The sequence below is a fragment of the Sturnus vulgaris genome, chromosome 3, assembly GCF_052056855.1.
Source record: "Sturnus vulgaris isolate bStuVul1 chromosome 3, bStuVul1.hap1, whole genome shotgun sequence".
NCBI lineage: Eukaryota > Metazoa > Chordata > Aves > Passeriformes > Sturnidae > Sturnus > Sturnus vulgaris.
Window position 1 is genome coordinate 3,811,842 of NC_142245.1, and position 13,236 is coordinate 3,825,077.

At 39.6% G+C, this 13,236-nt stretch overlaps 1 protein-coding gene across 3 annotated transcripts in view; it reads left to right on the forward strand.

The window, feature by feature from the left end:
• The window catches only part of XPO1 (exportin 1), a 34,443-nt gene that overhangs the window by 18,318 nt on the left and 2,889 nt on the right, over positions 1-13,236 (forward strand). For all 3 annotated transcript variants that reach the window (XM_088160745.1, XM_014895087.2, XM_088160746.1), the window contains 17 exons: positions 900-961; positions 1,039-1,083; positions 1,171-1,352; positions 1,811-1,859; positions 1,952-2,071; positions 2,170-2,298; positions 2,879-3,037; positions 5,382-5,579; positions 6,172-6,310; positions 7,566-7,747; positions 8,565-8,721; positions 8,831-8,994; positions 9,595-9,729; positions 10,603-10,786; positions 11,832-11,938; positions 12,255-12,449; positions 12,892-13,060. In XM_088160745.1, the coding sequence (XP_088016871.1) occupies positions 900-961; positions 1,039-1,083; positions 1,171-1,352; positions 1,811-1,859; positions 1,952-2,071; positions 2,170-2,298; positions 2,879-3,037; positions 5,382-5,579; positions 6,172-6,310; positions 7,566-7,747; positions 8,565-8,721; positions 8,831-8,994; positions 9,595-9,729; positions 10,603-10,786; positions 11,832-11,938; positions 12,255-12,449; positions 12,892-13,060 (2,376 nt within the window). The remainder of the gene's footprint in view (positions 1-899; positions 962-1,038; positions 1,084-1,170; positions 1,353-1,810; positions 1,860-1,951; positions 2,072-2,169; positions 2,299-2,878; positions 3,038-5,381; positions 5,580-6,171; positions 6,311-7,565; positions 7,748-8,564; positions 8,722-8,830; positions 8,995-9,594; positions 9,730-10,602; positions 10,787-11,831; positions 11,939-12,254; positions 12,450-12,891; positions 13,061-13,236) is intronic.

The window sequence follows — 13,236 nt, forward strand, 5'->3', positions numbered from 1 at the left end:
CCTGGGTCGTGACTCCAGGCCCTCCGTGCGTGCCTTTCCCTGGGACTCGGGTGGTTTTGTACAGAATGGATTTTGTCACTTGGAAAGTCATTGTTTCCATGGATTTAGTAATTAGGAGTGAGCTGAGGGTTAGGTGGCAAAATGAAACTTTGGGCAGTGTAGCTTCCCTACAGTGGCTGGGATTTTTCTGGTTTTATGGTGGAGCTGAAAACTCGAAAATAATTTAAAAGCATTTGTAGAAGAAATAGAACAAAATGAATAGTTTTAACACACTCTGTGTACCCCTGGTTGGCGAATTGCTAATGTAAGGGAAAAAATAAAACGCAGTAAAGCAGAATTTACTGAGTTTGTGGTCTCACAGCGTCCATATGTGCTGTAAAAGCCCAGTGGTTTGCACTCAAATTGTGCTGTGTTAGTGAATGAAGTTTTGAGTTCTGTTCTTGTAAGATTTCACAGGGAAAGCTTTGCTAGGCTCTGGCACAGTGTTTGAGTTTGAAATGCTGTGCATAGGAATTCTTGTGTTTAAAGTGGATCACCTAAGTAGACTGGAGCATCTCTGTACTTGTGCATGCAGTGCAGGTGATCAAAGCTTTCCATGCACTTTGGCAAACCTGGCATTAAAACTGGAGTCACACTTAGGAAGTTCTGTTTATTCTTGGAGCTCACTTTGATCTAATACAAATTACTGCAAGGACACTCCAATCCTTAGTCTTCTGTTTTATTGAAACATTTAGGTGTAAAGCCATTTTGTACATCTAAAATATCCCCCGTCAGGATTGCTACAGGTGTATTTTTCCCATGTAGCACACAGGAAGGATGCTCACAAAGAATCTGAAATGCTTGTTGCTACATCTGTGATATCTGCCATAGCTGAAAATAAATCCCTACCTCTTCTGCAGGTATTAAAAAATACGTTGTTGGCCTAATTATCAAGACCTCATCTGACCCAACGTGTGTAGAAGTAAGTGAAGAACTCTCAGGGGAGGACAAGGGAGGGGAGTGTTACGCAAAACCTGACTCTTCTCTTCTCTTTTCCAGAAAGAGAAAGTGTATATTGGGAAACTGAATATGATTCTTGTTCAGGTAAGCCACAATTCCTACCATTTTAAACCTTGTTATAAAGTCTGTGCCTTTGCTGTGTGCCTCACGTGCTGCTGCTTCCCTTTGCAGATCCTGAAACAGGAGTGGCCGAAGCACTGGCCCACGTTTATCAGCGATATTGTGGGAGCGAGCAGGACCAGTGAGAGCCTCTGCCAGAACAACATGGTGATCCTCAAACTGCTGAGTGAAGAAGTCTTTGATTTTTCCAGTGGCCAGATTACTCAAGTAAAAGCCAAGCATTTGAAAGACAGGCAAGTCTATCTGTTTAAATCTTAATGAGCTGAGTAGATTTTGTGCTTGCTGCTAAATAGTTGCTCTCACTTGGAACCTTTGTGTGAGCACCTACAGCTGTGTAATTCCATTTCTGAGCCCAAGAGGGTTACTGGTTTTTCTTTGAAGCAGTACTCCTAGGGGATCCCTAACTTCATTTTGTGCACACAGGGATTTGTACCTTGCTGCAAGTAGCATCTGCTGACTGATGGTTCTTATGCTTTTAGCATAGCATTCAGCGCTGATTTTTCCTTAGAATTGGAGGCACAGGCTTCAAGCTACTTCAAATATACATTATTACCCTGAAAATGGGGATAAGCCAGGTGGCTTTTGAATGCTTCCATGGGCATACATCTTAAGGACCTGTCCTGTGTGTATAGATATTTTGATTTATGAAATGTGGAGCTGCTTAGGTTTTAATTAATTTTTTTTTTTACAGCATGTGCAATGAATTCTCTCAGATATTTCAGCTGTGTCAATTTGTGATGGTAAGTCATATTTCTTTAATGATGTTTTTAAAACTCCCCCCTTTATGCCTAACAGTGTCACAATGTCATAAACTCTAAATGGTAATTTGCAGGAAAACTCCCAAAACGCTCCCTTAGTCCATGCAACTTTGGAAACTTTGCTACGATTTCTGAACTGGATTCCTCTGGGATATATATTTGAGACCAAGTTAATCAGCACACTAATATACAAGGTATTCTTGCAAGAAAATTATAACTTTTAAATATAAGTTGCAGAAAAGTTGTAGAATGCTTCTGTAATGCTCTTATTTTTTTTTTCTTTCCTCAACAGTTCTTAAATGTTCCCATGTTTCGAAATGTCTCTTTGAAGTGCCTCACAGAGATTGCAGGTGTCAGTGTAAGCCAGTATGAAGAACAGTTTGTAACACTTTTTACACTGACCATGATGCAGTTAAAACAGGTAAATGCTTTTCAGAAACTTCCCTTTGAACTTCATATCACAAAATCCATTTCTGTAGACAGTTGAGTTGACAGGTTTATGTGCATTATGGAGCTCTTGATAGAAAAGTATTGTTCTTTGGTGGTGTTTGTGGCTTGATCAGGAGATGCCAAGTGTGTTTTTCTGAACTTGATTGCAGCTGTATTTCTGCTCTATTGATTTGATTAATTTAAGAGCTATTTTCAGCACTTGGGCTGACTCATGGGTGAATGTGAACTATGTGTCTCAAGACCTAAACTGACCTAACTTGTAATTTTTGGAACAGATAGAAACATTTCTCATTAAAGGCCATACATCAAATTCATAGAATTTGATGATTGCCCTCTGAGCAGTTCAGATTCAGGTACATGAGTCCTTTCCCTCAGTGTATTTATATCATAAGTGGATGGGTGAAGGGGTTTTTTAAACAGTCTTTTCCTTTCTTGGCAATGTTTGTCCATTTTGAAGGTTCTTCATAAAAAACAAACACCAACATACTTGTTGTATACAAAATAGTTGTTCTGTATAAAAAGGGAAATTCTTGATGATTTCTTTTGTTTAGATGCTTCCTTTAAATACCAATATCCGACTTGCATACTCAAATGGAAAAGATGATGAACAGAACTTCATTCAGAATCTCAGTTTGTTCCTCTGCACGTTCCTCAAGGAGCATGGTCTACTTATAGAAAAAAGGCTAAATCTGAGGGAAACACTAATGGAGGTAAGTAGCTTGGTTTATCTGGTCTAGAAATGTAGCCACGTGTGTTCTCATGCTCAGAGGATGTGATAGAATTTCTGTTTCATTGTACTTAAAGTGGGTAAGAGAAAAAGACCAGTCACAAACACAAAACCCTCTCAAAAGGTTTGTTCCCTAGTAAGCTTCAATGGCATTCTGTTTTCAGTGATCTTTTACCAGTGCAATGTCTGAAAAGTCAGTCTCACCCTCTTCTTACTTGTTCCTCCATGGAAGTGTCAAATAGTGCTTCAAAGTAAATTAATATATTATTTTTCCATGAGTTTACATCTTTCTGTTAAACTTTCCCATGAAGAAGGTGTTTTGCTATGACTTCATCAGTCTGTGTTGTCACTGAGCATCCAGAGCTGCTCTCTAGGGTCCAGCACATGCTGTAGGGCAGTTCCTCCTTCCTGATGGAGCTTCTTACCTAGTTGGCCATTTCCCAACTGGAAACCTTTAAATAGTTCTCAAGGAGGGAATTTTCTATGTAATAAAGGCTGTGTGCCAGTGGCAGAGCCCTAGCAAGTGACTGTGACAGCAAAACCGCTGGGATTGTGGCAAATATTGGAGATTCAGATAAGAAGGAAGGGTTGGAAAGGCTGAAGCACTGAGGGAACTGCTTCGTGCTGCAGTAGGGGTAGATCACAAGATTGGAGTTTTCAGTTGTGTTCTTTCAATTGTGAATTACAATTTTCTTGGGATTCAGCTGTTCTCTGGTGACTTTTTTGCTACTGCTCCACTCCAAGGGAATGGAAGTTGTTCCATATCCTCCTGAAGAATCATTTTCTGTGTGCAGAATCAAGCCATGTGCAGGTTTGGAGGCTGAAGGCTGAGGAGCTGCCCTGAGATAGGGGGAGAAAAACACCACTCTAATTTTTAAACCTGGAGACCAGGTTTATTGGGAGGGGGAAGTACATTTTGCAGGTTGATTAGCTGTAATCCAGTATGTAATCCAGCTGTAATCCAATCTGAATTCCAGTCTGTTCCAGACAGAGTTCTCAATATCTTCCAGAGGTAGCCCTCTACCAAAAAAAAAAAAAAAGCACACATTAAAAAAATGAGCTGCAAATATCAAATTGTAGCTCATTTAGAAGATGGACTCAGGAGTATCACTTTCTTATTTTCAGTAGAGCAGCTGGTAACATTTCCAGATAATTCCTGAATTTGCAAGTAGTGAGCTTTCAGAATAACTGGGAATCGAGTGCACAGCTCAAGTTTCTACTTAGACTGAGGCTGTACTAGAAAGAGCTGTGTGAATCAGACATTTACAAAATGCGATTCTGAAGACTTTGTCTTGTATAGAATGGTGAAATGTTTACCAAAGTTCTTATGCCTGCCTAAAATGGTTGCAAATTCAAGTTCTGTAAGCTCTGGTGTAATAGAACCTAAGTACAGGTTTACTTGAAAAAGTTGTGTCATTCTAACCTGTTAATTCCTGCACTTTGGATGTAGCAAGTCTCCTGAAACTGTTCAATGGATTCACTGGATCTCTGTAGATTAGCAGAGTAATCCACATCAGTTATTTTAAGTGAAATTACCCAGTGAAATTGGTGTGTGAAGATGACTGTATAACTAAGTCCCTCTTTTGACACTGTAGGTGGAGATGCTGAATCAGGTCTTTACCTTTCAAAAGTCTCTTGAGTTGTTGGAGTGCCTAAGCTATGAAAATAAATATCTTCAGATTTTATCATTTCATTCTGTTTGTTCACTAATGGGCAATTGCTTTGATACCTTTCACCAGGGACTGCATAATAAGCTTAGGCAAAAAAAGATTGTCTGTGTAGTTTTAATTTCTCTGGTTGATATCTGAGCTTGTCAGAATTGCATCAGTGGCTTTCCCTGCTCAGCCTGCTCTGGCTGTTCTGTCAGGAAAGAAGTTGAAAATGTTCTGGTAGATGACTTCTCTGAAAGCAAGGGAGCAATATTGCAGGGTCAAAGGATCCAGAACAAAGTAGCAGCAATAGTCTTGAGAATAGCAATCACTGATACCAGCTGGTGAGGCTTTTCTGAGCTTCTGAAAATGCCTGGAAGAAGCTCCAGAGGCTGTGGGTTTGATAATTTACAAACAGGCTGGTTTGGTGATGGCATTTCTAAGATGTCTTTAGGCTATTTCAGATTTAAGAATACCACCACTTTGAAAATAACAGTAAGTGACAGGAGTCCATGGTTTTGAGTTGCTCTGCCAGACACAACTCTGACCTGTAAGTAAAGTCATTGCAATGTTAATGCCTCTTGTTCCAAACTCTCAGATTAATTTGGCATTTTGAAGCAATGCGGTTTTATCTGCAGATTCAGTCACTAATTGAGTGTTTAAACAACTCTCTTCCAGGCTCTTCATTACATGTTGTTGGTATCAGAAGTTGAAGAAACTGAAATTTTCAAGATTTGTCTGGAATATTGGAACCATTTAGCTGCTGAGCTCTACAGGGAAAGTCCGTTCTCAACGTCAGCTTCTCCACTGCTTTCAGGGAGTCAACACTTCGATGTTCCTCCAAGGAGACAGCTTTATTTGCCTGTTTTGTCCAAGGTAATCCATTTGTTAATATTATCTGTTTATATAAAGTGAGGGCACTGTAAAGATTCAGATTCTGTTTGTGAATCAGAGGCTTTGGTTCATATAAGGAGTGACATAAGCAAACTTACCTTAAAGTAATTGATAGTTGATTCAACTCTAGTTACATAATCAATGTGAAAATACTTTAAGATGATGCCAGTATATAATAGTATTAATGTGCTGTTCCAGCTTTAAGATACTTAATTTTTATATAAATCTGTATTAAACAGTTTCTGTAAACAGGCTGGAGTAGAGTTGGAGGAAAACCTGTGTGTTTGGGAAAAACGGTCTTTAAAAAACCCGTAATATGACATGAGCATTCTGAACCTCTGGAAAATACAAATACTACAGAGGCTGGAGTTCCTTTAAGTACTGAGCTTGTTCATTGGAGGGAGAGAAGCCAGCAGGCTCTATCTTTAATGGCTTGTTATTTGACATTGCTGTACAGCTGCATATAACCTTTCTGTGGCTGAGGCTGCCTGAGCAGAGTGCTCTGGACACACTGGTGCAGCTGGCTGGGAGGGTGTCGGTGCTGCAGTTTGATGGGAGTTTTCACTTCCCCCAGGTTCGATTGCTCATGGTGAGCCGCATGGCCAAGCCTGAAGAGGTCCTGGTTGTGGAAAACGATCAAGGGGAGGTGGTTCGGGAATTCATGAAGGACACGGATTCCATCAACTTGTATAAAAATATGAGAGAAACGTTGGGTAAGTGAACTGGCTGCAGTTTGTGTGCAGAGTGTTACAGTCTGTTATCTTAGGATCTGAATTATTGTGTGGGTGAAATGGTTATCAGCAGGAGTACTACACAGACTGGAAAGGGAGGAGGCAGTGGCTGCTCTGAAGTTTCCTGTTTGAGGCATGTCGTGTTTTATAACCTGATGGAGTAGTAATACACTACTTGAGTTTTGTCCTTGGGTATTGCAGTATTGCAGTGATAATAAGAAAATATCCAGAGTCCTAATTGTAACTTGAGGGAGCGAAGGGAGTAGAGTTGTCAGATATTCAGGACATTAGACCTTCAGTATTAAATTTATTTTTTCAAATGCAGATGGGAGCACTGAGTGTTCAGCAACAGGTTGAAGCACTAGGAGTGTGTGTGTTGGAAAGCTTGTGAGATGAAAAGTGTATGTGTGGGGGTAGTAAGTATTTTTATTCTCACCTTTCTGCTTGGGATGTATGTATAGCCAGTGTTAAATTAATTGCTTTAATACATTTGCATGTGGAGTGTGAAAGCTATTTTTGTTTCGTGAAACAATTATTGTATGTCCTGAGTTTCAGTTGTATTGCCAGATACAAGATTATTTATATGGAAATGCAGGTCAGGTTTTTATTGCTCGTGTTGTATTACCTAGAAGATTCATTTGGAGAAAAAAAGGAGGAGAATGTGGTGGAAGCTGTATTCTGTGGTACAGTAAAAATCTATTTCTGAACCTGGCTGTAAATTGCTCTTGACTTGCTGGGATTTAGAGTTTTATATTGGAGACACTAATCCTATTAGGGGCTGATGCAAGTGTCTGAGTTGTGATACCTGAATCTTCCACCTAGACATGTTCAGGAGCACCAGCTCCACTTTAACAAGCAAATGTGATGACACTAAAATGCAGAGCTGAAGAAAACACGTGGGCTTACACACTGTGTAATGTGCCCCATAGGCAGCCAGTCCCATATTCCCTACAGGCTGTCAGTACTTGATGCCTTTTGATAATAATTTGCCTTGGTATCACGTGGGACATGCATTGATTTAGACTTCTCACATCACCTGCATGTGATGTTTGCTGAGATCCCTCAGTAAAATTTATCATCCATCTTTAAAATAATTTGAACAAATTTCTGCCTTGGTTATTACCTCATGCTGTCATGACTTCAGGAAGGAAACATTCTGTTTTTACCCAAGAGCTTCAGTGGGTTTTTATGTAACCCAGGCTGCTGCTTTAAAACATTGCACGTTGATGTCTTTCAGTTTATCTCACCCATCTGGATTATGCAGACACAGAACGAATTATGACTGAAAAGCTTCACAATCAAGTGAATGGGACTGAGTGGTCGTGGAAGAATCTGAACACCCTGTGCTGGGCTATTGGCTCCATCAGTGGTGCCATGCACGAAGAAGATGAAAAAAGGTTCCTGGTTACAGTCATTAAGGTATGCTGAGGCACAGCTAACAGCTTGGTCACACTTCAGTTTATGCTGAAGAAAACCAAGCTTGCAGAAATGCTGCTCTGTGATCTTAGAAAGCTGCCTTGCTGCATAAGAATAAATGAATGGGAAATCTTAACATCCTGAATTTAGAAGTGATGAATAAGTTAGTGATGAACAATGCATTGATCCAAATAGCCTTTTCATCAGATAAAATTGGATTTTTGATGAAATGTATTCTTTGGGGATGCAGAAGAGATGGAAAGGGATTGCTTATGAAATACAGCAGAGTGGCAAGAGTAACCCGTGACTGTAACTAGCCTAACACCTTGCTCTTGTGCTATATCTGTATATTCATTATCCAGCTCAAAAGCTTGGTTATTATGTGGACAACATTTTTACAAGAGTAATGGACTTGAGAAAGTAATACAAAGATTCATACAGAATATTTAGTTTTAAGTCCTACAGAAGATGTAGTTTAATTTATTCTATTTCAAGTGGAGTCTGTATTTTTATCTATCAGCTACTCAGCCAGCATTGAGTACTGTAAGGCTTGTTGAACTCCCCCTGCAGGAATCCTTAGTTATAATTTAAAATGGAGATTGCTTAGTTTAAAACAGTGATCCGGGTTTGGATGAAACCTCAATAACTGCATTGCCCCAGTCTTAACACACTTGTCTGGGTTTTTATTTCTTTATTTGGATTTTGAGCTTAATTGTGACAACCATCTTCAATGTAGCTGCTTATAGGATGTTATGTTTATAATGCTTTTAATGGAACTAGACAAACTTGAAGAGAAAACTAAGAATCTGTTCTGTTGTAGGATCTCCTGGGACTCTGTGAACAAAAGCGAGGAAAGGACAATAAAGCCATTATTGCATCAAATATAATGTATATAGTAGGTCAATACCCACGATTTTTGAGAGCTCACTGGAAATTTTTGAAGACAGTAGTCAACAAGCTGTTTGAATTTATGCATGGTAACTATCTGCTTTTTAAAATTTGCTATTTTAATTATTATTTTAAAAAAAGATGCCTATACATGGAGGGGAAAAAATACAAAGCAGTAACTACCATTATTTCATTTAGAAACCCACGATGGTGTCCAGGACATGGCTTGTGATACCTTCATAAAAATAGCACAAAAATGCCGCCGACACTTTGTCCAGGTTCAGGTGGGAGAGGTCATGCCATTTATTGATGAGATCCTGAACAATATTAACACAATCATCTGTGACCTTCAGCCACAACAGGTAGGTTTGATTTGGGGTTGTGGATAATTCCTAAAGATTAATAAATACACAGTTCCTTCCTATTGAAATGTAGGGGTGTTTTGCAAGGGTTGAGTTGTATTCTTTAGTTTTTGTTTGGGACAGTGTCAGGGTATGAATGCCATTATCAAGTTGTATTGCTGAGTTGTCACTTGTAATGTTTGGAAGAAGAATTAAAGTGCATTTAGTTGGAATTTTGATTTCTGGAATGTCTTCAAGAAGACAGTGCTTGTAACTTGATGATTCTGCTTTGAGAAAGAGCAATATCCTAGTATAACAGTATCTACCTACAGCTCTTGTATTTAGGAAGGAGGGAGTGAGGAACAGTCCAAAAAGGGAAAATCTAAAATCCAGTTTTTCCCAAAAAAGCAAAGGGAAAGCTGTCTGGGAGGGACATGGCTCATGAAATGAGAATACCTGCACCAGTGTACTGAAACTTCAGGCAGAGTGGATCTGGCACCTGGAAAAAGACACTTTCAGGATTGATGGGAGCCAGAGCACAGTTCAAAGATATCTGGTAAAACCGAGTTTTTCTTTTGTCCTTTTTAACCTGTGTGTTTGTGGTGTTGCTGTCGCCATCAGGTGCACACATTTTACGAAGCAGTTGGATACATGATTGGGGCACAGACAGACCAGAGTGTGCAGGAGCATCTGATAGAAAAGTACATGTTGCTGCCCAACCAGGTGTGGGACAGCATCATTCAGCAGGCAACAAAGGTGAGCTCTTCCATTTTCATGTGTCCTGTGTTCAGGTCAAAGGCCCTGCTAAATGTTTGCCCTCTCCTGGTTGTATTTTTCACACCTAAGTGCACGGAGTTGGGCTGGACTTCATTATATGACGGCTGACAGAGATTGACGTGAAAATGAAGGTGTTGTTTTGAGAGAGGAGACATAAATGACAAAATAAATACTTGTTCAAATCTGATTTAAAGTACAATCTGTTACTGTACAGAATTCATTTCAGTAGTTGTTTCTAATGCCTCCCTTTCACTTGGCTTTTGGGTAACAAAAAAGGTAAAATGCTAAAAATACTGTTCACTGTTCTTTCTTCTCCCACCGTTCTCTTAAAGTACATCTTTTCTTACTTTATCTTCTATTTCTTTCAGTCTTTTGAAAATACCTTTATCTCTACACATTTGTGAAGTGCAAGACTGTTCTTCTTTAGAGACAATCCATTTGCAGTTATCTAATTAAGGACTTGAAACTTAAGCAAGTTTAAGTTACTTTTCCTACCCTGACTTTCTCCCAAGAACACACACTGCATTTCCTTTGGATCCCTTCTATCTGTTTTCAGCTTTTTCATCTCCTTGGTTTTTCTTCTTACCCGAACTAGAGTAATGCTTGTAGCACTGCAGCAAAAATAATTCTGCAGAAAAGCAGAATGAAATGAAGTTTTATCTTGACTCTGTTGGAGGTAGTGGCAAATGCCATGAAATAACCTGCAGGATCTCTATAAAAAATCCATAAATTTGAGTGATCTGTTCTTTAAGGCAGTGTATAAAGCAAATTGTTTAAACTTAAGCGTTTTATATTGAAAGCCAAAGGGTGGTTGTATTCACTAATGAAGATGAACTCTAATTTTTTTCACAGAATGTTGATATTCTAAAGGATCCTGAAACAGTTAAGCAGCTTGGTAGCATTCTGAAAACCAATGTACGAGCGTGTAAAGCAGTTGGCCACCCCTTTGTGATTCAGCTTGGAAGAATTTATTTAGATATGCTGAATGTGTACAAGTGCCTAAGTGAAAATATTTCTGCAGCTATTCAGGCTAATGGTAAGAAATTCCATGTTCTTCCTGAAAATGGGGTTTAGCAGTGTCTGCCATTAGGTTTTAGAGTACATCCCAGTTAGGTTAATTTTACTGTTTGGGAGAGTGGAGAAGGACTGAAAGCGCTCACTTAAATCTTTGTTTGCTAACATTGTATTCAAATAAAGAACTTCCAGCTTTAGAGGGAGGAAGAAACATCTATAAATGAGCAAGTTTAGGAGGATGCAGGACACCAGGGATTTTAACTTAGAATTAATAAGCATCTTGCTGAGATGCAGTGTAGCCTGTGTTCTTTTAGCTTCCTCTGCGTTTGAGTATTAAAGGACTTTCTGTAAATAGAATGTCATTCATTCCTTCAGAAGATGTCAGCAGGGCTTTGGGATGAAACTCTGCTGCTGCAAGTCTGTCTTGCAGAAATGTAATGAGTAAAGATGCCTGAAAGTCGTGGTAAACCAGGCTTGCAATCACAGAAGGAATTCTCAATTACCTCCCTTATTTTTGCCAGCCAACCTGGGGCCTGTGGCATCTCAGTAGAGTGTGCTTCTGTGTAGTTCATTACAAGATGAAATGAGTCAGTTGCTGAATTCGGTGCTGTGCTCACTTTTCTGGCCAGTGCACAAGATGTACCTGGAAATTGAAATGTTAAATGCAGCTTGGTAACTGTGCAGCTGGTTTACCTTGAAGCTTCTCAGAATTCAGAATAAAACTGGCAGAGAAATCAATAACTTTTCATTCAGCTGATCTAATGGCCAGAATTCATCATTGCCAGACACAGTGAAGTTGAGGAAGCATTTGCTGGGGCTATGGGCCTGGTGAGCTCCTTAAGCAGCAGCTGCTGTGATTGCAGTTGCCTCAGAGAATGTTTTGACTACTGGCAAAGATTAAAGACAAAGGAAGTCCTTATTAGTCTTTGTCATTCAGATATCAAAATCAAGTATTCTTTGTTTTGTTAATATCAAGTTAATTTGGTGGGGTTTGTTGGGAAGTTGATTGGTTGGTGGGATTTTTTTTGACACCTCACAAAGTTAACTGAAGCTTTAAAATTTTCCAGGTGAAATGGTAACAAAGCAGCCATTGATTAGAAGTATGAGGACTGTAAAAAGGGAAACTTTAAAATTAATTTCTGGCTGGGTGAGCAGGTCCAATGATCCGCAGATGGTAAGTGGATGCATTTTATACAAATAACTCCTAAGACAGAATTGGGGGAAAAACTCTGCTTTGTGTTCAGTTGTTGGTCACAGAAACTTGCTTCAGCAGGTGTGTAAAACATATGAAGAGGTAAACCTGGGCAATGTTTGAGGTACTTCGGTTAATTTTAGCTGCGAGTAATCTTCAAGGGAGTCAAGGAGATTAAAGATGGAGACAGAGGATGGGAACTTCAACCTGTAACTGAAGGAGGAACTTGGCTACAAAGTGTGCTGGGGATGTTGCTCAGTAGCTGCACTGCTGTAACCTGGCTTACTCTTCCAACCAGGTAGCTGAAAACTTTGTTCCTCCGTTGTTGGATGCAGTTCTCATCGACTACCAGCGGAACGTGCCGGCCGCTCGGGAGCCCGAGGTGCTCAGTACCATGGCTATCATTGTCAACAAGCTGGGGGGACACATCACTGCTGAAATACCTCAGATCTTCGATGCTGTTTTTGAGTGCACATTAAACATGATCAACAAGGTATTTATGTTTAAAACCTGAGATAAGACCTCTCCCTCTGAAGCTACGTGTGGGATCTCGTGATTCGTGGGTTTTTTTCCAGTCTCGGAGCACATTTGTGGCACTTGATGAAATTTCTGCTCAAACGAGTGTACTTGGTTTATAGTTGAGCTGTCTAGTAAGAGGTCTTAAATTGCTTTAAACTTCTCTGGTTAGCTCTTGATTTAAGCCATTAGTAATTTTTCTGGGGCATTGGAGTGCTGCACTTTTGCAAGCACAAGTCAAATGTCAGTGTAGAACTGACTGCTAAAATTGATAAATATTTAAAGTGTAAGAGCACCACTACTGCTCAGTTGAGTATTTTAGCACTAAGTGTGCAGTACCTACTGACTTGCTCTCTTTAATGGAAGATGCTGTGATGGAACTTAATGGAGATCTGGCTTTCTTCCCCTTTCTCTTCTAGGACTTTGAAGAATATCCTGAACATAGAACAAACTTCTTCTTGCTACTCCAAGCTGTAAATTCTCACTGCTTCCCAGCCTTCCTGGCCATTCCACCTGCACAGTTCAAACTTGTCCTGGATTCTATTATTTGGGCTTTCAAACACACAATGAGAAATGTTGCAGATACAGGTAAATGGAAGCGTTTAATACAGATCTAGTAGAATGCTGTTCCTTTTATTCCTTTTCTTTAATCAAACTTAGAAGATTGTTCACATGACTCTGCATTTGCACAAGAATAGAATTCCTGTCTCAGCTTCAAGGTGTCAGCCAGGGATCCATGAATGGGCTGACATGTTTGGTTGTTG